The sequence below is a fragment of the Lutjanus erythropterus genome, chromosome 7 (genome assembly GCF_056507025.1).
Source record: "Lutjanus erythropterus isolate fLutEry1 chromosome 7, fLutEry1.hap2, whole genome shotgun sequence".
Taxonomy (NCBI): domain Eukaryota; kingdom Metazoa; phylum Chordata; class Actinopteri; order Lutjaniformes; family Lutjanidae; genus Lutjanus; species Lutjanus erythropterus.
Window position 1 is genome coordinate 31,067,866 of NC_139323.1, and position 26,272 is coordinate 31,094,137.

Sequence of the window (26,272 nt, forward strand, 5' to 3'; positions counted from 1 at the left end):
CAATAACAACAAAACAAATTAATGCTGTCATACAGATGTAAAATATATTTTTAAAAATGCTAATTTTTTGCCATTTTTCTCAATATCTTTTTTTTTTATTTTGTGCAATTTTACTTTTTTGTAAGTTTTTAAGTTTTCAGTATGACAGAAAGAAAGAAAGAAAGAAAGAAAGAAAGAAAGAAAGAAAGAAAGAAAAATAGAAAAATAGAGTACGGGAATAGTGTACTTTAGTGTGCTAGATAGAGATTCTGAATGGTATGTTTTTCTATATGTATCCTTACATTTTTATTTTTATTTACATGTTGGAAAGGAAAGAAAGAAAGACAGAAAGAAATAGTTTAGGAATACTGTAGTTACAGTAGAGAGTTTCGGGGCAGTATTTGAACGCAACACGTTACACGCCCCTCTTCATCATCACAGGCTCTGACTCCCACAATGCAGCGGGGTAATGTATTAATATGGCGTCGCTGGTTGCTGTTTTGAGCAGGGCCGTGGGATTTGAAAAACATTATTTAGACCAGAACCATGGAGGCAGCTAATCAATAATCTGAAATCAACTTTAGAGCTCGAGAGTGAGTTAGCACGCGCTCCTGTGCGCTGTAATGGTGGAAGTGGGTTTCATCGGTTTTTAATGACTTTAATGGTGCTGCTGCTGTGTGGAAACTGTGTGTAGACAGTGTTATTTATTTCCCGTCAGCTAGCTCAGCAGCCGGACGACCGACCGGGCACAGCGGCTAACGGTGGTTAGCTTACGAAGACTGCTAAGCTAACAGCAAAGTCGGCTAAGCGGAGAGTCCCCGGGCCGGGAAGTCAACGCGAGTCCTTCGTATAACACAGGAGACACCGTTTGGTTTTAATGGTGAGCATTTCTTTCACTCGATAATATCTGCGTGCATGATGACCCCCTTTACGTTCCTGTTTGGGAAGTTGAGCTAGCGATAAGTCCTGGTGTTGTGTCGAAATCTGTGTCCTCCTTGGTTTCGTTTACTCTTAACTGAAACGAACATCAGCCGCAATCCAACCACTCGTCTCTGCGACGCCTTACCGTTAACTACCATTATCACAGATTAATCCCTCACACCGACCGACTGCGCAGGGTTCACAGGTTGAAGGGGAAACAGACTTCGACACAACATCACTTCGCTGTGTGCTGTTGCTCTGTGCACAAGAGATGGTTTAGTTTTTAGAAGGTCAGAAAACAACACTTTCTACGTTCATATGAACGCAATATTCAATTTGTGGCTCTAATTCCGAAAAAGTCCATATTCCGACTAAGCTGTTTACATGGTTAATGGGAATGAATATTCCTCTAATGTTGCATTCAGCTGTGCATACTCTGATTATGGACGCTGCTTTCGGTCAATATAATAATTTTTCAAAGTTTTCCACCTGTGGCGGACTTGTTTGACAGTGCGAACACAGACTCAGTTTTTCATAGCTTTAACCACCTTCTTGAAGAGGTCAGCACTGCAAGACTTGCGGACATTGATAACAAATAGGTACGTTTCTCCCCACGACCACAAATGTGAGATTTTCTTTTGTACACACATCTCTACCCTAGTCCTGCATACTGCTGGGTAGTTGGTTTGTTTACAGCACAGAGCAGAAGATGTTATGTGTCACAAACTGTTGTAAAAAAAAAAAAAAACTCCAACTGATATGCAAATTCTGAATTTTCTGGTTACATGTCCAAAGATCGCTCCTAAAACCAGAATAATATCAGTATATATCCCACATGTCTAATTCAATATCCAACTAGATAATGCTGATTATATGACCTGTATCAAATTGGAAATATTGCCATAGTCTGAATAGTGGAAAAAAATTGCACTCAAACGTGGCTTCTGTTATTTTAACCTTTTCAGTAAAAAGTTGCTCAGTTCAGTGATGTTTAGTGGCACAAACCCTGCAAAATTTGTAACAAATACTGTGTAAGCCTGCAACTAACGGTTATTTTCATGACCCTGCCAATTATTATGTCGATCTATCAGGGATAGATGCTAATATTTTTAAGACACATTTCACCCCAAAATCAAAAATACATATTTTTCCTCTTACCTTTGGTGCTATTTATCCAGCTAGATTGTTTTGATGCGAGTTGCTGAGTTTTGGAGATATCTACTATAAAGATGTCTGCTTTCTTTCTAATATAATGGAAGTAAATGGGACTCGCCTTGTGGTGAGCAGAGTCTGAAAAAATACATTGTAATTTCCAGCACTGTTTTCCTGTGAAACTACTGTGTGTTTTTTGTGGACGAAAAAACTAAACCCTACCTTCAAATGGCATGAGGGTGAGAAAATAATGACTGGATTTTCATTTTTGGGTGAACTGTCCCTTTAAGATAATCCCCAGACCTTGTTATGAGCAGTGCCATGTAGGAACTACTTTCTTACTGTGGTAGAATCTACTGGAACTACTTTCTTTCTGCAGAAGACTTAACCAGAACTACTTTCTTTCCACAAGAAAGAAAATAGTTCCTGCACGAAACATCTCACAACGAGGTCTGTGGATTATCTTGAGTAACTGAGTCATTCTTTCTGGACAGTGCTGTAGAGTTTTTCAAATATATTTTGTCTTTGAGCACTACAGGCCAAGTGGCATCTAGTCCCATTATATACGGGAGAAGGACGGCATCTCTACCATCCAAATCTCGGCAACTCGCACCAAAACAAAATAAAAATATGTAGTTTTGATTTTGAGGTGATCTGTCCCTTTAAGCACTGGACACCAGGAATCCACCAGTAGATATTTCTAAACTATACTGCAATATATGATATATATCACATTTTCTCTGAAATAACATGCTGTAAATTTTCAAATGCTGCAAACATATTATGATTACATTGCTGGGAACCATGGACAGAATCAAATATCACAATATGTTTTTTTTTTTTTTACCAAATACCTTAATATTGATATTTATCAATCTTGTGACAATATTGCAATGAGTTTTGATAAATAGTCATCAGTAATGTGGATATAATGATGAAGTGGGCAAAGGCAAATAATAGATCACTCTGGTAAGTTCAGAAAATTACGTTACTTTTCTATAATGCAACACTTCTGCTATATCATGATATAAAAATATACAAAATCTCAGACAAAATCCAGTCTCAGATCATAATATCTGCACAGTATCAGTGTAACATCTTTATATCGCCCAGCCCTACACGAGGCCCCTAAATTTGGTGGCCACACAACAACTGACACGTAGTAAAGTCTTGTAAAACATGTCTTTCTTTCTCAGTACTCAGGAGATTTACCTCTCACTTTCATTTCCGCTGAACTGAAAAAAGCATTAGCCCTCATCTCAACTGCTGTAACTAGTACAGGAATTATATGACATGACCCCAAACAAGAAACTGTTTCAGCTGTTCTAGTCTCATAAATATGTCATTTATAACATATCAAAAGTCTTGAGAAATCCAAGTCAGGAAAGTATTGGAAAAACACTAAAACTGATGATGTCGTCATTTCTCATCACTGCCAATTTAAAAAAAAAAAAAAGAAGGAAAAAAAAGGTTTTGTGCATGTCTTCTTGTTTGATGTCCACACACAGGGTTCTTTGCTGTCCACAATCAAACAGAAACTGCAGTTACATGGAGGTGGATTCAGTACAGTGAATGTGCAAAAGAAAATTATTAACTCTTAGATGCATGAGTGTAGAGCTGTAATAATTAATCAATTATTAAATTAATCGGCAACTTTTTTGATACTCGATAAATCAGTTTGAGTCATATTTTAAAGAAAAAAAGTCAAAATCCTTATATTTTCTGGTTTCTTTACTCTTCTCTGACAGAAAAATTGAATATCTTTGGGTTGTGAGTAAAACGAGACATTCGAGGACGTCATCTTAGGCTTTGGGAAACACTGATTGACATTTTAAAGTAAAAAACTATTGATTAATTGAGAAAATAATTGACCAATTAATCGACTGAAAATAATCATTAGTTGCAACCCTGTATAAGTGGTTAAAATTGACAGAGTGGGTTCATCTTCTTGCAATATCTTTGTGATGACATCATTTTTTAAAATAAGATTTCTAAGTTTTTTTTCATTACTGTGAATTTATGTTGATTAGTGCCGTTTGATTAGTTTGAGTTTGTTAATCTTACAGTTTGTGTGAGGTTGACCCACACGTTTGGGCAAAATGCATGGACTAATGTATACACACACACATTTAGTAAGAAGGGGAAACAGACTTTGTCTCATCATTGGTAACATCACTACACTGTGTGCTCTGGCTCTGTCCACATGATGCGTTTAGGTGCAGAGGGTCGTGAACACCACTGCCATTTAAGCCTTGTCATTTAAAAATCACTCTTTTGATGTACAGTGGCACAAACCTCAGGGAAATTTATGTTTGGCACTGTAATGGGGCTGTAACTAGTAATTATTTTCATTATCAATCAACCTGTTGTTTATTTTGATCTATAAATTATTTAGCCCATGAAGCCAGGATGCAAAATGTGGATTTTCTTCTATCTATGATAACCAACCTGCTTTTCATGGCTGATACAGATAAGATTTATGTTTCTTTATTTTAAAAAGTCCAAAAGCTGTAGTTGTATTGGTTGAGAAAAGAACTTTTGGACGCATGTGTGAGCCATAGATCTGCATCTGATAGACTGTGCAATGCAGCATGATGCTAATGATCTCTTTGTAAAGGCAAATCATGGAGACATTTCCAATCATTCATTTGCAGTCTAATTTTATTATATTGCACACCCTTACATAGACTTTCCGCCGTTCACAGGTTCCCATTCCCTTTTTATAGGAATGGGAATGGCAGTGCTTTGTAGAGTAAGATCTGTGTCTTGATTTCCTTCTTTTTTTCGCTCTGTCCTTTAAACAACTATTAATCAAGAAAATAATCGACTATGAAAGTAATTTCTGTTTTTTTTTAAACCTAGACTGTAGGTGGCCTGCCTCCCTGGTCATCCTCAGCGTGGTGTTGACTCCACCAGGGACAGGAGCAGCAGGACAGGAGGGATGGATGAGTCCAAAAGTCCAGTAAAATCAGGCAAACAGTCTCAGCCCAGAGGAGCTAAAGCTTTGTCCAGTGAGAAGTCAAATAAAGAGGCTCCTGCGCAGAGAGAGGCTACAAAGTCTGCACCCCGCAGACAAGAAAACCTCACTGCTGCAAAGGATGAACATAATATAGGAAGCCGTGGTGCAGGCAAGACTTTCACAGATACCCCCCAGGACAAGAGGAGAGGACGGCCCTCCAGGCTGACCAGACTGACGGGAAGACCGAGTTCTGGGGAGAGAGGAAAAGTAAAAGTGGCAAGCTCACAACAGCAGCTGGTGGCACAGGCTCCTGACTCCAGGGTGTCTGTCTCTGCAGACAGCAGCCCCTCAGCAAACAGAGAGACCAGCTCTCTTGCGGTGCCCGGTACACCTGAGAAAGGCCTCACAGAGCAGGCCAAGAGCTCCACTGCAGCTCCAGCAAAGGAAAAGTCCCATGGTGAGTTTGCAAGATGTGTTTCCTCAGATGGTTCTGTCTCCTTCACCAAATGTATCTCTTTTAAATGGCTTGGCCTTTGTGTGATTTTAGGGGTGAAAGCTGCTGCACTGATGCATCAGTCTGCTGAAGAGGGCACAGAGGTGAGGCCCACTGTGGAAGAAGGACCCCTGACAGAGCAACAGCTGGGCCTCCGACAGGCGGAGGAGCGCCTCTACAGAGACTACATCCACAGACTGTTGAAAGTAAGGAAACAGTTCAGTCATGCTGGATATACAGTGACAGGGAGCTGCCATGTCGTCTGTCTTTATATGTAGATGTCAATGGTACCAATCCAAATGAGACTGTGTCTGCAGTCAAAGCTGTTTTGTGTAAAGAGCAAATTAAACATGGATGCGCTGTTTTGTGTTATTTTGATAAATAGGATAATAATGGATCACTTTGTTTTATCTCTTTGCCTCATGAAATCATCACCAGTGTTTTTCTTGCATTATGGATTTGTTTGATATTTATCTCCACTTAGCATCAGCAGGTGGGTTTATTTGCTGTGATTAAGATCAGGTGGAGGACAAAATAACAAATCCCCAAATTTCTAACTGAAAAACGCTGAGGGAACATGCACGATCTGATTGCTTTTGCCTCTCTCTTTGTTTTCACAGCAGTCCCCTGAGTACCCAAACTATCAATACTTATGCAAGCTCTGTTCTGTGCACATCGAGAACATTCAAGGAGCACACAAACACATCAAGGAGAAGAGACACAAGAAGAACATAATGGTGCGGAAATGTTAAGTTTGTGGTCACTCATCCCAGGGTTTATGCTTTATCTATGCTCTCCTGAAGGAACCTCAGGTAAGCTGAAGAATATTAAATATTCTGCTTCTGGTGTATCAGGAAAAACAGGAGGAGAATGAGCTGCGCGCCCTCCCGCCCGCCTCTGCTGCCCAGCTGAAGGCCGTGGACGCGGCCGTCCTGGAAACAGCCACGCAGCACGGGATCTCAGAGGAGGACTTTGAGGTTCGGAAGGCCGTGGTCACCAGGATGGAGGAGATCATCAAGAGGCACCTCTCAGGTTGTATGCTGTGGTGTTGAGTTGTGTAAAAAGAGGAAATGTCTTGAAAAACATTTGAATTTCAAGTCCTGACTGATCCTCAGTGTCTAGTTTACTTCTGTTTTTAATAAGATGTTTGTGACAAATTTGCAATCCTTCTTAGTGTGGATTATACTGCAGATACTGTACATTTATATTCCAATATCTTTTTTTGTTTTGTTTTCCAGCTTGTTCTCTCCGTCTCTATGGTTCATGTCTTACCCGATTTGCCTTCAAAACAAGTGATATCAACATTGATGTCACCCACCCTTCCTCAGTAAGTCTACTTCTGTTTTTTCACACAATACAGGGTTTGTACAAAGTCTGGGAGGTGCTTGATTTTTAGCCGTTGTTGCCGTAAGTTATGAATATGTGTAAAATTTGAATATGCCGAACATAACCTGGTGTTTCATGTAGAGCAGGTATTCTCAAACTTTTGTAAATGAAGACCCATTTCTCACTGTTAAAAAATTCCAAGGAGCACCTTCCCCAAAAACATAAAAAAAGAAGATTAAGATATATAACATGAGAAAAAATTCAACTGGTCTGTTATTGATGCAGGATTGTCTCCCATAAAACTTGTTTTCTAAAAGCGATTAATTTTGTCTCGCTACATTCGAGAAAACGTTTGCTAGTAAAAAGTGGCAAAGTAACTTTGTGTCAACCTGATGATGTGTTGTGATTGGCGTGGTGATATTTAAATGTAACTGGTCATTGAAATTATGCAGTTTAATTTGATATTTTTTATTTGTGAATCCTTGAGCACATGTAGATTTTTTTTAGATTAATTTCTGTCATTAATTTTGATCTAACCATTTGAGTATACCACTGCCTCCATGGAAGGGGTGAGGAATGTGGCCAAAATCTTCACTTTATATTACGGTAAAAGTAAATATCATGATACAGTAATTGTTCTTTAAATTCAGTTAAGGCTATGAGGTTCCAAATACAAGCAATCATTTCAAATAAGGCTACATGATATGGTAAAAATGTCAGATTGCAATTATTTTGACTGAAATTGTGACATAGAATTAGTGGAAATAATTTTATTATAACAATCTTAATTTTTACTGAACAATATAATAAAAATCACGATGATGTGATTTTTGTTCGGGTCTCTACCAAACAAACATGTTTACTTTTATCTGAAGAGCAAGATTTTTAGATTAGAGCATCTCTGTAGCACTGCGATACCTCCTTATAATGCTGATTTCTCACACAGTTTTCCTTTTTAGAAAACTTTGCTATTTGGATCTGACTCTGTGATTTGGATGTTGCACTTGACCATACTGCGTTATCGATAATATTGCAATTAACTGTGCAGCTCTTATTTTAAGTGTTACAAGTATTAAGCTGAACAGGTGCAAAAAAAAGTCAGCCGAGTTGGGATCAAGGAAAGTTTTTAAACTTTTCTGCTGTAATCATGTGAGATCACATGAGAAAAGCTCACGTGATGGAAACGGTATCGCCAGATTTCTACAACTTAACCCAGTAGATGGTGCTCTGAGGCCCCCCAGGGGACCGTGACCCACTGGTTGAGTATGGCTGATCTAGAGCTGAGACAATTAATTGAGTATGAATTGATTACTAAACCATTTGCCAAGTTGCAGTTATATTTATATTATTTATTGTGTCACAGACTAAGAGTTTGTAAATTTTTGGTTTAGGTGCCTTGCAAGTGGTTGAATTTTACTCTTAAAAAGCTGTATACCAACCTGAAAATAGTGATGTATTTTTCTCTTTTAGAACATTATAAATCAGCAGTGACATTCAGTCTCACTCTCTCTCATCATTTCTGTCTGTTCAGATGACACAACCTGAGGTCTTGATTCAAGTGCTGGAAATCCTTAAAAACAGCCGTAAGTTTTGCTTGGTTCATCGTAATTTTTTTCTTGACTTTTGGACATGATGAATTGTTAATAGGTTTCATAATGTCACTGTTCTGGTTTGTCTGGAATTATTGGTTTTGCCTTGTTGGTTCACATAGCTGATAGCATTTGCAAATTAGACTTACCAGAACAAAGCAAGAAGCACATTGCTGGAAATTCCTTATCTTCTTTGGTCTTGGGCCTCATAAATGCTACTTTGTGTAGTTTATGTTTTACGTAAAAGTCCTGCAACTAATTTGCTTTTGTGAAACTTTCTTCAAGGTCATTTACTGTTTTATTTTCTCCTTTTATGTCTCTTTTCCAGCTGAATTTTCTGAGGTTGAGTCAGATTTTCATGCCAAAGTTCCTGCCGTCTTCTGTCGGGATGTTTGCAGGTGTGTGTTGGTTTAAAAGCATCAATGCAGTTTTTAAAAAAATATTATATCTGTATCTCCAAACTTCCATTCCAGGCCAGAATAGCCGTTTTAATTTGCCTGTTTCATGTTAATTAGAGTTCATATTATTGCTGAATGAGTAAGTGTCTGTTTATGAGAAATAAGAAATCATAAATAATCTTTTAGAAGGAGCAAATGTTTATAACGGGTAAACTGAGCATGGAGTGTGGCAGGTAGTCACTGAACTCCAGTTCTCTATTTTCTGATCAGTTTGCTTTTGTTTTTAGTATAAGCATTCATTTTAAAGAGCTGATCAGCTTATAGTGAAGGACTCATTGTTGCTTGTTAATGTCATATTACAATGTTGCACTCGTCTTGCACTCCTGCGGTGTATATTTCTGTCAGTGTGCTCTCATTGATGTTTAAATTATTAAGTTTGAGTTTGACTTTTGTAAAAATTTTCTAGTATGTAGTTATAATGTATAACGTATATTTGTGATTTTACACCATTGATTAGACTCAGGAAATGTTTTTAGGACTGCGACCTGGTCTGTTTGAGATTGTGTCAGACAGCACAGAGTCAGCCTTGTGAGATGATCTCTTATGTAACTGCACATTGTTACAGCACATATCAACTCCTACTTGCCTGACCTTTGGAGACCTGCAGTTTCAGCACTAATTTACAATCTGCTGCCCCCCCCCCCCTACAAAAACAAAGAGCAATATATCACACATAAAGCCTTTGGTGTAGCATAGGTGTGTTTTTCATAAGTTTATTGATTTGTTCACCTCGGTTTCTGTGCAGCGGCCTGTTGTGCAAAGTGAGTGCCGGTAATGACGTCGCTTGTCTCACCACCAATCACCTGGCAGCCCTGGCTAAACTGGAGCCCAGATTGGTTCCACTGGTGCTGGCCTTCCGTTACTGGGCAAGGGTAAGGCTGAATACTGACATAAAGAAAAAAAAATGATAAAGAGCTTATGATGGGTTTCACTGTGTTTTTGGTTGTTTTCCATACATGTTCCTATGCTTTTCAAAAGCTGTGTGTCTTAGGTCAAGTTTTACAAACACTCTAAAAAAAACTACAGGTGTTCTCACACATACCTCTTTTGGTCTGCAGTTTGTGGTGTGCAGGAAAATGAATCATCCACAGGTTTTTATGATAGAAGATGTGATTTTAGTATGATTTCAAAAGCTAAACTGCTAATAAATTAATCTGCTGATGGTGAAATTTGTTCAGATGGTGATCATATAATTGATGTGTACAAGCCAAGTAGCCCATGTTTATGGAATTTATTTAGTAACACGTGCACTTGAGGATATTTTCCCTGATTAAAAGGTCAGAATCTGGGGCACCCTGTTGCACCGTTGCTAGATCGTGCGCCTCATGCACTGAGGTTATCAGTTCGCCGCAGGGGCTGCCGGTTCGACTCCTGCCTGCAGCCCATTTGCTGCATGTCATCCCCACTCTCTCTACCCCCTTTCCTATCTTAAGCTGCCTCCTGTCAAATTAAGGCCCAAAGCCCAAAAATTATCTTAAAAAACAGGTTAAAACTATTGTGCTTGTGCTTGTATCCCACTCTGTGTCCTTTGGCTGATTTAAAAAGTGTGTGACAGTGAACCCACTGTAATACATCTGTATGTCACACACATGAAAAACCACATGGACAGATTCACTCCATCCCTCTGTTTCTCTATGAATGAGGATAAACAAATTTCAGTGTTGTCTGCGTGTTCTTTTCGTCTCTTCCCAAAATTTGTACAAACTCAATGTAGAAAAATATACATTAGGGCTTCAGGCGCAGCGCTGCAGCGCTCTGTCTCTATGAGCCACTGCAGGTTAACAAGGTGGCCGTCACATATGTGCACAGTGTACTGTAGGCTGGTAGACACCTCCTTTTCTGTTATTCATAACATGCTGCAATTTGCTAAATAATGCTTAAAATTGGTTATTTCATTGTGTGCTCTAAAATGTACTCAACAGGATGCAGGATGACAGTCACCAATACTGTCCAATCAAAAAGTTATCTGCTAGTCTGTAAAACTTTATTTCATCCTCTTGGTTCGTTGTTAATAGGTGAATGTGAACACGAACTGGACCAGAACTACAATGCAGTCATGTTGATTTTTTTTTCTTTTGAATCAGACCAAATGAACCAAAACACCCTGATATACAGATCCTAGACACTTAAATTTTAAAGCTGGCAGAGAAGAATGCTTTTTGTATTTCTTGTCAGATTACTCTTTTTAAATAAGCACCTCTATCTCTGCACAAACAAATTATATCATCTGAAACTGACTTAATGTTTAGACCACAATAAATTTTATAATTGAACAAATTAATTTCACAGTTTGGATTAAGGGTAAAATGCAAACTAACTGAAACCAACTTTTTCCTTGTATGTGTTTCTCTGCAGTTGTGTCACATCGACTGTCAGGCTGAAGGTGGCATCCCCTCGTATTCGTTTGCCCTCATGGTCATTTTCTTCCTGCAGCAGAGGAAGGAGCCCATCCTCCCCGTCTACCTGGGCCGCTGGGTAGGTGAAATGTTCTTCAGGTCTTACGGGCTGTGCTTGCCAAAGCATTTTTTTCCCCTGCTGACAACATCTGGCACTCTTCTGAGAATGAGAGCACTGTTGAGGCTCAGTGTTTTTCCATCTGAGATGTTTTGGTTGCTATCATAATATCTGTGGCATTAACGATTAATTACAAGTAGCTAATTTTGTAAACAGTTTATGTTATGAACAAATTTTGATCTCATTATATATTTGAAAACTTTATCTCATTATATATTTTATAGCACTATGCTGCATGCATTTGTATATTATTGAGGAAAACAGATAGGAAACGGCTACAAATCATTAATTTATTAAAGATTCATATCATGAAAATATTTAATGACCCATTACGGCACAAAATTAGCATACGAGGAGCTGCAGAGTCGATCTGTCCATTTTAAAAAGTATCAGAACAGTCACATCTTTGCTTACTGTTAGTTCTCCTTTGTAATGTTTTACTTTGTCCTCGTTCAGATCGAGGGGTTTGACGTGAAACGTGTGGATGAGTATCATCTAACTGGAATCACATTGGACATGTTTGTCCGATGGGAGCGCAGACCTCCGAGCTCCACGGAGGGACGAGGGGAGAACCGCAACGAGGCCAGAGGAGAGGGCCGACCCAAACAGGAGCAGAAAAAACCTGATGACGCTCATTTTTCAGAAGGCATGGTGAGTCTCACTACAGCTCACAATCATATTGGGAGTTTAGATCGCCTTTAAGTGAGATTTCAAATCCTCCTTTTTTGGAGGATGGTGTTGATCTTCCTGCTCTTAATCCTCCATCTGATACTTTCCCGTATAGACTCGCCTGACCTTGGACCTGGGTAAAGGTGTGTCGCTGGGTCAGTTGTGGTTGGAGCTCTTACGTTTCTACACACTGGAGTTTGCTCTTGAAGAGTACATCATCAGCATCCGCTTAAAGGAGCTCCTCTCGAGGGAGGTGAAGAACTGGCCGCGTCGCAGGCTCGCTATCGAAGGTGAGAGAATGCCCTGTTTGAAAACTCATCCTCTCACAATTATAATTATTTTATTCCTTTTAGCTCTCCCCAACATGTACTGCGGATTCACAGAAAAAGTTCTGGTCCTCTTTTGATGCTCCAGAATCAAGATCAAGTTGGAATAAGAGCATTAAAGCTTTTTGTTGAACATCATGATGCTTTCAGAGTGTTTTCCGCCATTTAAAACAATGGGTTTACTTCAGAACGCATGTTTAGTGCATTGGTGCCTTTTGACTCAAGGATGAACTAATTAGAATTTTGTGGTCAAAGGTCATTGTGACCTTAAAAACATGTTTTTGGGTTACGGAATTCATATGCTGACTGTCAAAATTTCACACAAATATCTAATAGGATAAAATGATGCAATTATGATATTTTATATCCAAAAGATCAACTTCACAGTGACATCGTAATGTTAAGCTCTTGATCAGTCCTTAGCTTTAGCTGTCTTTAGCTGTAAAAATAGTCTCTAAGTGAAGACGGCATGTCTCTCACTGGGAATTATTCACTGTAATCACACGTCAATACACTGAAAACATCCAAATTTGCAAAAATACACTTAATATTTTATTAATAATATTCTATTAAATTCCTTCAAAGTTGCAGGTAAATATAATTGTAAATTCCTTGAAAGTTTTCACTAAGTACATTATGAGTCTGGACAGATTGACACATTTAGGGACTTATTCTGACCTTATATCTGTAATTCAGTCCCATGCATGCTGCTCTGAGTAATCACTATCAGCAGCTCCTCTGGCAGCTGCACAGGGTCACCTCTCCTCACCTCTCCTGTTGCGCTGTGCCCAGGCAGTAAGGTGTGGCATGTGGTACAGACAACTTCTCTCTCTGTATTTCTTGCCACATATCTGGATATGTAAATAGTCCAAGTATGTCCCTGTGGTGAGTTTGATTACTTGGCTAAAGGTTTCTCTCTCTATCTTTTATATGGCTTAAGGTGAGCTCTCTTTCTTAAGGTTGCTGCACCTTACACAACAACTCATTACAACTGATCGCCTTCAGTGTTTTAATCTGTCGAAATGACAGACTGCTGTTGGATTTTTTCATTATTGTTAAAAAGTTCAGTCAATGGTGGAAAATGTTCTGTTAACATGACCTCTGTCCTACAGTTTTGGAGAAATTCACTCTTTATGTCTTTTTCTTCTGTTTTGTAGATCCTTTTGCCTTGAAGAGGAACGTTGCACGAAGCTTGAACAGCCAAATGGTGTTTGAGTACATCCAGGAGCGCTTCCGTACAGCTTACAAATACTTTGCTTGCCCTCAGAGAAGAGGCACCGGGGGGCACCAGAGAGGCAAGAAGTCAGGCAAGCAAGGTGCAAAACTGGAAGAGGTGGAGAGGAAGGAGGCTGCGTTTGTGAACAAGGAAGAAGACGACGGGAAAGGTGAAAAGGGTCAGAGCGCTCAGAGGGGACACCGGGGCCAGAAGGAGGAGGAGGAGCCCGACAGCGATGATGAAGATGGTTCAGATCCGTCCACAAAGAAGGATGAGAAGACTTTAGATGCCAGCCTCATGGACATGGTTCTCAGTGAAGGGAACAAACCGTCCTTCTCCCCCAACGGCCTGCTGGACAGTGACAAGGAGGGGGAGGATGAGGAGGATGAGGAGGAGGAAGAAAGTTGTGTTTCAGACAAGGACGGTCCTGTTACATCAGAGGATCTGCACTATGTGTTTGATAAGATGATTTTCACTGGTGGGAAGGTAACTACTATGATCAGCAGTCACCCTCTCTGTACATGTTTTTAATAGAATCAGGAACAAGTAATTTTGTTAATGAAGATATTGAGATACTGAAGAATTTAAATACTAATGATATTTTTACTTTAACTGTGTCTAAAAGACTAAATACTTCATGTAGTCCGGGGTGGCTACAGGTCCTTAAATAGTCTTAAATTGTGTTTGGAAAGGTCTTAAGTATTTATTTATTGAATGTTGTAAGCATGGACCAAAATTTACTCTCACAATGCAAGCACATTTAATCTTTGGTGAAATCAAAGATTATCCTGTTACAGTTGGTACAGGTTTTTCTACATGTGTTTGCACACTTTGTCCCCTGGTGACCACCGTAGCGTCTATATGGATGGCATGGTGGAGCCAGCTCGTTAGCTAATGTGTTAAATATATTTTTTAGGGTTTTTTATGCCTTTATTTAGATAGGACAGCTGAAGTGAAGACAGGAAAATGGGGATAGAGAGTTGGGGAAGACACGCAGCAAAGGGCCGCAGGCGGGAGTCGAACCCACAGCCACTGCAGAGGACTCACAGCCTCGGTACATGGGGCGCATGCTGTACCAACTGAGCTACCTTGCCACCCCCTAGTTGGCTAATTTTAACCTGTCAGCGTTTCAGTTTCTGTGATTTTACTTACTCACAATTTTAACCCTTCTCCAGTGCTTCTGTTTAGCCTTTAGTATTTCAGAACAAGTCTCATTCACGTCATTGCACCGGTCAGCTCGACCTGATAATTGACATCCCACAGTCCCTCACACACTTTCCATTAAGAATATAAATACGAGGAACAGTATTGGCTAAATTATGTGGATGAAACATTGTAAATGGACAGCAAATAATTAGCCAACTCCAGCAATATTTGAGCAAAAAGCACTCGACAGTCCAGTCTACAAGAGGAAGGGACAATGTGACAACATAATGGTCTGCAGACTAAATGAGACAGGAAGGCATTTACAAACTTTGGCTGTAAGACAGTTGCAGAAATTAGTATCACTTACAATCACTTATGGACAAATGCTGTCTAACTCAACCAGTTATTGTCATGTTGCGACTCTTAAAATTTTGAACTCACAATATAGACATCAAATTTGAAATTACAGACATACCGTTCTCAGTAAATAAATAGTTTCATCACAAAATTGTCTTTAAATTTGATGAAACAGTGCCATTAAAAGTCTTACATTTAAGTTGCTGATACAGTAATAGTAGTGTTTTATACAGTATAGCTCCTGAACTGTGTGTGATAGAGCAAATTTAATAAAAGAAAAAAGAAATTGGAGATTTCAAGATTTGAAGCAGCATCATGTCACATATCAGCATTGATGGGTTAAAGTGAGGGAGGGTCTTTGTTGACACATAAAGACAGTCCATACATTGGCTGGTAGAGAACGTAATTTCAACCCTTTTTTATTTTCAGGTTATACAACATACAACAATGTCCCACAGAAATGTTTGATCACAATAATTTTCTGCGCCCAGTGCATGATGGTTATAGCATGTTGGAATTTTTATTTACGCCGTTATCTCGCACTTCCTTTGTGTTGTTAAAGGCCGTCATGTCTAATTGATCATTTAATTTATGGTCTTTCATCTTTCTTGTTCCAGCCTCCAACTGTCGTGTGCAGCATCTGCAAACGAGATGGTCACCTGAAGGACGAGTGTCCTGAAGACTTTAAGAAGATTGAGCTGAAGCCTCTGCCCCCTATGAACGACCGCTTCAGAGATATCCTCGATGGGCTCTGCAAACTGTGCTACTGTATGTATTCAGGAGCGCAATTCAGACTTTTGCTCTGAAACTTTAGTTTTATCGTCCTTGGGGAAGAGTCTGAGTAAAACAATAGAAAGTTGTGCTCCTCACATACAGCTGCCACTGGCTATTCATTCTGTAGCAGCATGAAATTGATAACCTGATCTATATCATTAAATCTGTATTAAAAATTCAATATTAAATGGTTCTAGGGCTGCAACTAATTATTATGTTCATTGTAATTGTTTAATTAATTGTTTGGTGTACAAATCATTGGAATAATGATAAGTTCCCTTGATAATATGTTGGACTTTAGGATATTGTGAAGAGAATGGGGCATCACTTTGTGCTTATAGAACCTCATCAAATTTCTTGTTTTATCTCAACCAGTGTTCCAAAACCTCAAAATATTAAAATTTTCTGTAATTGAGACAACAACAGACAAACATCATAAGCAAATTCACATATTTCTAAACCTTGAACCAGCAAATGTTTGGCATTTTTGCTCAAAAAATTGCTTAAAATTAATTGGCAACTATTTATATTGAATTAATTGTTTGCTTTATCAAATTGATTTATCAGCTAATCATTGTAGGTCTTTGTGACTGAGTTTCTTTTCTGCTGTTTGTAGATGAATTGTCGCCTACACATGCAGAGCAGCAGAAGAGGGAGCAGATCCTCGCCGGCCTGGAGAGGTTTATCAGGAAGGAGTACAATGGTGAGCATTAAGCATAAACTACCACAGATGACAAATTTTCAATTAGTGATGAGAGCCTTTATGTGTGTTGCTCCAATGAAAAGAGAACCAGGCCTCTTTTCTCATGTTTGCCATGTTTATTTATTTATTTATTTATTTATTTTATGTTTTTAAGTAGGTCTGCAACTAATGATAATTTGATTTGTCGAGTAATTTGTCAGTTATTTTCTTGATTAATTGATTACTTATTTGGTTCATAAAATGTCAGAAAATTGTGAAAAATATCAATCATTGTTTCCCACAGCACAAGATGACGTCCTCAAATGTATTTTTTGTCCACAACCCAAAGATATTCAGTTTTACTTTCAGAGTTGCAAAGAAACGACAAAACATTGACATTTAAGATAATCAGCGATCATCAAAAAAGTTAGTGGTTGACAACTAATTGATAACTCGTTGCAGCTCTATTTTTATCATAACATTTTAGCAGCAAGACTTCCTATTTTCTCCCTTTTGCTGTGTTAAGCTCTCCTGCAGTTGACAAGACACTGTAAGACATTTACTTAGAACGATCTGCAGGAATTGAATTTCATTAACAACAGCTTAACCCCACCAGTGCAGTGATGTTAGTAGACATGCATCCTGCTTCTCTGACGCATTAAAATCCATGAGATGCAGTAAACTCACTGTCACTATTGATGGGCGACAGTTCTGGTGAACATTCCTGCAGTCAACATGCGAAATGCACGCTCTGCAAACTTATGACATCTGTGGCAGTTTGTCATGTGACAAAACTAAACATTTTAGAGTGAGTGTAAGTGCTTTTTAATACGGATTTTAACAAATATGTGAACAATATTTGAGAGGAATAAACCTGAAGACGTCATAGATCTTTTACTTCAACGCATGAACTTGTTGTGAAAACAAAAGAGACATGTTTATACTTTTGTTTAGTGTATGTAATTTTGTGGATTAATATTACTGCTATATTAATGTGTATGTTACATTTTATTCTGTAGATGTTTAAGGCTGTAAAAATAACAAGAATACAACCACAATTATAACCATAAAATAATGTCAAACATGAATGTAATACTGCAGTTGATCAAAAAACACAAATTGTATTGGGGATCCACTCAAATGACCAGAAGTAGAATGAATCAGAATGAATAAATTAGACAGTGAGAGCAGAATTTCTGTACAACAGTGTGGTGAGTATGACATAACTGGCTATTATTTGAGAAACCATTTTTTATGTAAGAGTTTCTGATAATGACACACAATGTGTGTTTTACATTTATAAAGAAATGAGAATATCTTCCTCTGTGTGTGAATCCACAGATAAAGCTCAGCTCTGCTTGTTTGGTTCCTCCAAGAACGGCTTCGGCTTCCGAGACAGTGACCTTGACATCTGCATGACTCTGGAGGGCCATGAGACTGCAGAGGTAGGCTGACTAAACACACACACAGACAGACACACACGCTGCTGTTTAATGCAGCTCACGCTTCCTCAGTGGGACTGATATTTACTGACCCTGAAATTCCTTCACTGTTGCATTTAATTTCTGGTCTGTCTAAACAGAAGCTGAACTGCAAAGAGATCATTGAAGGCCTTGCAAAGGTGCTAAAGAAGCATACAGGTGAATTTACGTTTCGCTAATCATATCTAATCAATCTGTATACGTCGAGGGCAGAATCTAACTAGTTGTGATCTTCCATTTTCCCAACATCACAGGTTTGAGGAACATCTTGCCTATCACAACAGCTAAAGTGCCTATTGTGAAGTTTGAACACAGACAGAGTGGTCTGGAGGGAGACATTAGCCTTTACAACACCCTGGTGAGTGAACGCGGCCTTGATACAGAACCTGCCCTCACCGTTATATAAAGTGCTCATGCTTAATTTATTTTAAGTTTTTAATGAATTACTTTGGACACCATGTCTTTATAGGCTCAACACAACACCAGAATGCTGGCTACGTACGCAGCTCTGGATCCACGAGTGCAATTCCTGGGGTACACAATGAAGGTCTTTGCAAAGGTACATGAAAGTACACAAACTGATTACTGAGTAACTCTTAACTGACTGATTTTGGAGAGTTCAGTTTGCAGTTTTCTGTTCTAGTACTACCTTCAGGCATTTGTTAGAAACTTCTCTGACTAACTTTAATTAAGAGTAACTCGACACTTTCTGAATCTCTGGTCTTTGCTGACCTCCAGTTTTAATTTCTCATGTCACTGCAGTGATGTACAGATGAATTTGAGGACACTGTGACCTCACTGTTCATTGTGGTTACAGATGCAACAAACCTGACTTTGAGCAAAATACACTTAAGCCTGGTGTCCAGCTACTCTCTAAGATCTAATGCCTTTTTCCTGATTAAAAATGATGATGTGCTCATATCTCACTATTCACCATATCGGATGTTTCTGAGGAGCACTAGAAGACACTGAGTTGTTTTTTTGTGGCCTCTTACTGTCTAACTCACCTGCCTCTGTATTAACAGCGCTGTGATATCGGGGATGCGTCCAGAGGAAGCCTCTCATCTTACGCTTACATCCTGATGGTGCTCTACTTCCTGCAGCAGAGGCAGCCGCCAGTTATCCCCGTCCTGCAAGAGGTACTAGTCACTGATTAATGACCGTACCCTTTAAAATGAGGAGCTAATGAACTCTACTTAAACATAAAGGGATGCTCAGCTTTGACTAAAATAAAATGAATAGCTCTGTATGATGTCTTTTTAGATCTTTGATGGGACGACTGTTCCCCAGCGGATGGTAGATGGCTGGAATGCTTTCTTTTGTGATGACCTTGAGGATCTGGTGAGTTTAATGAAAGGAACACTCCTCTTAATCTTCATTAACCTCAGGCAGTATTGCATTATCTGACATTGCCTTAAGGTAGTCTAGGTGTCACGTATCGTCTGCTACTCCAGAATTTAACGGTGTTGTGTTTTTGGGTTTTTTTGTGTCTCTGCAGCGTCGGCTTCTCTCCGAGCTGCAGCCGAACACAGAGTCGGTGGGAGAGCTGTGGCTGGGACTCCTGCGCTTTTACACGGAAGAGTTTGACTTCAAAGAACACGTCATTAGCATCCGCCAAAGGAAACGCCTCACCACCTTTGAGAAACAGTGGACCAGTAAATGCATCGCTATTGAAGGTGCTCAAACAGACCTGCTCATACCTCTGTTTTCATCTGCTTCTTAACGTTACGGCCAGAGTCTTCACTTCCACTCACTCATCTGCTCTTCTCCTCAGATCCCTTTGATTTGAATCATAATCTTGGTGCTGGAGTTTCTCGCAAAAGTAAGTGCTTTCGTCCAGTGTACCAAAATATGTTTTTTTTCCACTAAGCTGAGGGCCTGTCCAGATATTTCTGGTGTGAATTCTTTTATTTTTATTAAAGCTACTACAAGGAGTTTTTAACTGTCTCAGTTTGACACTGATGATGCGCAAACAAGAGCATCTATGAGAAGATTGACTGGTTCTATGAAGTAATAATTGATTAATAATCCATTATCGGTTGCAGCTCAACTGACAATGTGCTGTCAGTTTCATGTAGCCCAATAACTCAGCTTACTTTCAGTATTTCATGATGTTGCTCTGACATGTTGCTTTACTTGTATTCATTGTACCACTGTAATGTTGGTAAAGACTTGTTTCTGTAATAATCATGTTTGGAAATTAGCCTTTGTAAGTAATAAGCTAACTTATTAGCCCGGCTAGCCTGCCCTGACATGGTTAACATGGTCATGCAACAGTTGTTTAGTATTTACAAAGTATGCAGATGTATTTTTACAGTCCTTAAATGCTCTTAGTTACTGATGATGTGATCATCCACCTCTAATTTTGTGAAAATGTTCCTACTATTCTTCCTCTAGTGACAAACTTCATCATGAAGGCGTTCATAAATGGGAGAAAGTTGTTTGGAACTCCATTCTACCCCGTCCCCGGCAGTGAAGTGGTACGTCACTCTTGATTCAGCCAGACTGGGAGAGAAGTTAAGAATTTGAATGCTCTCTGTTGTTTCCCCTGAGGAAACTGTTATTTGTCTAAAATATCTGCCGTTTCTTTTCTGTTCTGCTGCAGGACTACTTCTTTGACTCAAAAGTGTTGACTGACGGCGAGCTGGCGCCAAATGACAGGTGCTGCAGGATCTGCGGGAAGATTGGACATTACATGAAGGACTGTCCAAAGAGACGCAGGTTGTCCCCTCTTCATGCATGGAAATATTGCTCTCACCCTAGTAGATTTCAAAGAAGAAACACTAGAACTAACAAGTAATAAATACGACTGTTACTTATGTGTTTTCTTGCAATCTAAGAAAAGTATGTTTTAAACTGTATAGGAATATTTATTGAAAAGCATCACTGTCCACAGTTCTGCTGCTTCACACATCAAATATATTAGGAAGCAACACAGTTTTGATGCCATTCCTGTAAAATGAGAAGGTAAACATGAGCATATGGCTGCCATGGCAACAGGGACTTACTGATATTCAGAAATATAAATGTTGTGTTGTTTTAACTGCAAATTAAAACAAATCTTTACCTCGTTTTGCCTCAAGTTGAAAAAAGTCCCTGGAGTAGTTCATGTTTTTCCCATTATCCAGTCAGAGTAATTGAGAGGCAGACCTTCTGTGATGGTGAGGACAAAGTGTTTGGAAATAATCATGGATGACAAACTAGTGCTGGCTGGTTTTACCAACCATAGTTACAATGATTTGAACTATTTAATTTTAATGTGATGTTTTCAAGGTTTTGGATGAAGTACTTGATATTGTAATTGCATAACTTTAATAATAAATCACTCTGTGAAGGATTAGTTTGCTTTTAGATAAAGAAGTAAGTTGGTTATTGGCTCAACAGGGTTTTAGGATACAGTCTTTTCACAGTCATGTGATGTATTTTAAAACATGAAGCTTTGTTGTTTTCCTTTAATTTATCACCCTTGAAAGACCCAAAACATAATTCTGGTTATTTATATCACAGTAATTCCTGACTTAATGTGACTGAGAATTTATCATTTTGAGTACATATGTACAGTATATAAATGTGTAATTTACCACAGCTGTATGGTGCTGGAAAAGCTTGAAAATGCACCCTGCATGCTTGAAAATTACTTTGAAAAAGGTGTAGGAATTCTGAAAGCTAACCACTGTGTTTCGCCCAAAAGAAGATATTTTTATTAAAGGTTGTTTCAGAGAGGCATGCCTTTTATATACTGTATAGGAGATTTTTTTTATCTTCAATCACAAATCACAATTAATTTTTATTGTAAGAATTTAGTAGGTAAACTGTATGTGTTGTTAGTTAGTTTTTTTATTTTTTTAATTCGAATTCAAATTTTTCTCTGCAGGATAAAGAAGAAGGAAAACGACAAAGATGAGGACATCAAAGAGGAGGAGCGGGAGCCGAAGGACAGACGCTGTTTCCAGTGTGGGGACATGGGACACGTACGGAGGGACTGTCCTGAGTACCGCCATCTCAAACAGAGGACCTCTGGAGCACAAGGTAATCAGATAGATCATCTCATCTCAAGACACAAAGTGTGAAGACAACCACAAAAAATATTTCTTTATAACAATTTTCATGGTTTTTCTGTCGTCCTCATGGAAACTCTTATTTTGAAACATTTATTTACTAATTCAACTAACTAACTCAGACCATTAGAAGGTGTAAATAAAACTGCTTACATGGTGTTTTATTCTTCCCCAGCTCCTCACATGGTACGACCCGCAGCAAGTTCTCAGTCCATCCCCATCCCACAGGCAGCTGCAGACGGTCCCGGAAGGACCAGACAGCCTTCTGAATGTGTGAGTACAATAATGAGACATTACACTGGGGTCAGTTTGCCCGAAGTACATAAATGTACTCTCACTTATACCCACAGTGACTTCTGCCTCCATCCAGATACAGTGCAAGTGAATGGGATTTCATTTATTGGTGTCATTTGAAGGGCCAACAATCCAAGACTTCAATGCTGACGAGCCAGGCTATCTGTGAAAACCAAAATTTGAAAGGGACAGAACAGACGAACAAGCAGACAGTGACTTGCTGGATTTATTTTTGAGTGATCTGTGAACAGCAGATACACTACCTGTACATACTTTTGTACAACAATAATTCTGTTAAGTTTCAGATAAAACCAAAACTACAAAGAATTTGCTCAGTTACTAATTCTTTATTTGTCTTTCTTCTCAACAGTCCGACAGTCGTCAGACTCCGCCCTACTCCCCACAGCCTACAGCTGTCCCCCAGAGTTCGTCCCAGTCCTCCAGTTCCCCTCAGCCCTCCCACAGTAAGACCAGTTCCGCTGGTGCCCCGAAGCAGCCTGCTCACCCGCAGGTCCCCCTGTCTCTCTTCAGCTTCCCGACCTCCCACCCGGGCCAGTACCACCCAGGGACGCTCACCGCACTGGGGCTTCTTCCCTCCCACCAGCACCAGTCACACCACTCCCAGGGGCAGCCTCATCACCCAGTCCACATCCCCTCCACCTCCTGGCCCATCCACGGACCGGTCCTCACCACGTCCTCCCCCACCGCCCCCTCCCCTCCCGGCCTGAAGTTCGCCCTGCGCTCGGCATCGGGGAACGGGAGCCCCACGGGCTCCGGGGGCAACCCCAGCCCCATGAACCTGAACGACCCCAGCATCATCTTTGCTCAGCCGGCGGGGAGGCAGTTGGGCATCGGCGGGCCAGGACGGGATGGACACTGGCACAACCACATGGCACAACCTGGGTCACTCATGGGAAATGGCACTGTGGTGAAATCAGGTATTCACTGGGTGAACTCTGGTGGCACCGTCTGTGTTTGTCTTTGTGTTGTTCTGTTTCTCCTTATTTACATACAGATTTAATTATATGAACAGTCATTTTCTTATATTATCAAATATTTTTGGTCCTAGTCTTTAATTAAATTCAGTTCAACTTTATTGACATTAACACAATGTGCAGGCACATGAAAACGAAAACGAGGGTTACGGCTTCACTAGGACAGTGCAAGAGTGTAGATGTAGGAACATATGTGCAACATATGTGATTTTGGGTCCTGGCACTGCTGCACAGCTGCACGGCTGCACCAAGACTAACATTAGAATTCCCTGATCTTCAAATGACTGTTACCTGACTATAGATGAATTCTTAAATTGACAATCATAATGTTATACTGGAAAGTCTAACTAAATCAGGGGTGTTGTGGTAAACGCAGTAATACAATACTTATTTTCCCTCATTTATTGATGCAGTTGATTTTAAAATATGTGATAGAACTCCCAGCAACATTTCAAAGAGGTGTATGAACTGAGTTTACTTGGGTTTAACCCCCTGTGTCCCTGAACAATGTGTTGGACTAAATTATGTTCAAAAACAAAAATATACAAAGATGTGGGGTCTGTAGTCTGATAGGAAGAGAGCCATCGGCACATTAATGCTTATTGATGTGCTGGAGGGGAAAAAAACGCCACTTACTCGCTGTTTGAAAAAGAGATCAGTGGATCTTTTCACACTCTGTTTAAAGACTTTGATCCAATTAACCCTCCGGTGAGCACATTCGACCTTAGATTCAAGGAAAATAAATAAATAAGTATCTCTTTGTTGCCACTTTGTGGCTTGAGTATGAACTTGTAGCTGAGTTGTTGCTGAGTTTCAGGGCAAGTTTCAAGTGTGTTACAGAGGGAGTTTCAACCACTTAAAGTTGTGTAAATGGTTCACAGCCTTAGAATAACAATCTGAACCTGTCAGTGGCTAAAACAAGCACTTTTAGTGGAGGTACTTTGGCAGTGCTCAGTTACCTGGAAGAATTATGGTGCAGCTCAGTTTTGCTTCTTCTTCTTCATTTATTTATTCCACAGGAGCGGTTGGGGTTAAGGGCCTTGCTCAAGGGCATCTCAGGGGTGGTAATGACTTTACTTTCCCTCCACCCAGATTTATCTTGCAGGTCAGGGGATTGAACTGGCGACCTTCTGGTCACAAGCTCATTTGTCTAACCTTTAGGCCACCACTGCCCCTCTGGTGTAATACTGGACAAATGTCAAAAATTGTTGTCCTCATTAGTCACTTGCACACGAGAGTCCAGGTTGAAAAATGCTGACGTTGCCCTTTAATGAACTGGAACATTTGAAGAGCGTGTTATTAAGCTAAAACGGGTGTTAAGTTTCTATTTAAAATCAATTAAAACGTGATATAGGGTTAAATGAGGTAAGATGCATCACATCACTGGTGAAGGGGCACTGTTTGGTTCACACCAGCTGGAACTTTACTGAACTTCTATTATTAACTTCTGTTGATCTACTGAGTGTGCTTTGATCTTGTCTCTACAGAGTCCGGCCATCCACCCCAGTTTGTAGGTGTGAGCCAAGGCTCTCGGTTATGGGAGCACAATAAAGCACCACAGTACTCCCTGTCTCCATCCTGGCCCTACCGGATGCCTCAGAACTTCATCCAGCAGGGCAACGGAGGCTACCAGCCAGGCAAACCCTTCGTGGCCCAAGGTCAGACATGAGAAACAGGGTTTTTTTTTTTGCTACTGTTGTAGCAAAGGTTGTAAGGTTTCCATTCATTCTGACTTTGGCTTTTTGTTTTGATTCACTTCTCCAGGTTCTGTGGTGCATCCGAATCCGAACTTCCCACTGGTCCCACATGTCCGACATCAAGTAAATCTGAATTTCATCCAACAGAAAAAGTGAACTCCCATCTCCTTTTAATTAGTTTTATGGTCAGTAACATAACAAATCAAAATTATGTACTCTTTGCATCATTTGATCCCAAGAATTTTTAAAATGAATTTTATCATTTTTGTACAGTTTTTATGTTTTATTTTTTGTCTCATTACATTGATTTGTGATACAAATGTCAAATATTTTAATACCCCCATTTTTGAGGGGGTCCAAAAAAGTGTTTTTATTTTATGTGTAAAGTAAGGAGGAAAAATGTAAACCTTTATTTTTATTAGCTGTATTCATACTTTGCTTGCCACAAGATGAAGGCTTTGAATAGACGTTTGTTTTAAAAACAATCTAACATGTCACCCTAAGTATGTAGTGCCAAAAAGCAGGGATAGCAAGAAAAAAGGGAAAAAATGTTAAATATAAAAAAAGCTACAAAAAAATAAAGAAAAAAGCAAACAACTTTGCTGTGTCATGTGGGTTAATGTCTTCAGCATATTTGCATGCACTTGCATGGGTTCTCAACCTGGGGTCCAGAGATCACACAGGGACTTTTTCTACTCTGAGGTTCTCAAAGTCAGATTTGCTCATGTCAACTAAAATCATTATTTTAGGGTTTGTACACCTTTTCCAAAGTCAAATTCAAGCACTTTTCAAGCATTTTCAAGGTACATTTTCAAACTTTTCCAGCACCTCACAGCTGGTAAATAACATATTTATATAGAAAACAATTATTTCACCTCTTAAGCACATTTAATCAGGTGTTGCTGTTATCCAATGATGGCTCCACCAGGCAAAACAGTGTCAAATGAGGTGTAATTAATGCCATTTCTAGACTATTGACTAATTATCAGTTAATGCATGTAATCAATTAAATTCTTATTTGGCATTTAGTCAATTAATGATTAATCATTAACTTCGTATACAATCTGACTAAGCAAATATCTGATTTATTTTGCTTCTTTGGGGGCGGCACGGTGGTGCAGTGGTTTGCACTGCTTCCTCACAGCAAGGAGGTCCTGGGTTCGAATCCAGGGCTTTTCTGTGCAGA

The 26,272-nt window shown here is 39.5% G+C and overlaps 1 protein-coding gene across 1 annotated transcript; it reads left to right on the forward strand.

The window, feature by feature from the left end:
- The first annotated feature begins 446 nt into the window (after positions 1-446).
- tut4 (terminal uridylyl transferase 4) lies at positions 447-25,683 on the forward strand. Its single transcript, XM_084723543.1, has 30 exons — positions 447-859; positions 4,915-5,468; positions 5,559-5,710; positions 6,125-6,241; positions 6,359-6,536; positions 6,743-6,831; positions 8,362-8,413; positions 8,748-8,817; positions 9,623-9,749; positions 11,233-11,352; positions 11,848-12,042; positions 12,176-12,350; positions 13,544-14,088; positions 15,723-15,873; positions 16,496-16,582; positions 17,903-18,006; positions 18,144-18,201; positions 18,297-18,400; positions 18,512-18,601; positions 19,068-19,181; positions 19,306-19,383; positions 19,541-19,718; positions 19,817-19,864; positions 20,440-20,522; positions 20,648-20,763; positions 21,917-22,071; positions 22,276-22,373; positions 22,765-23,332; positions 24,877-25,047; positions 25,154-25,683. The coding sequence occupies exons 2-30, from the start codon at positions 4,994-4,996 to the stop codon at positions 25,240-25,242; spliced, it is 4,587 nt and encodes a 1,528-aa protein (XP_084579669.1). The 5' UTR covers positions 447-859; positions 4,915-4,993; the 3' UTR covers positions 25,243-25,683.
- The last annotated feature ends 589 nt before the right edge of the window (positions 25,684-26,272 follow it).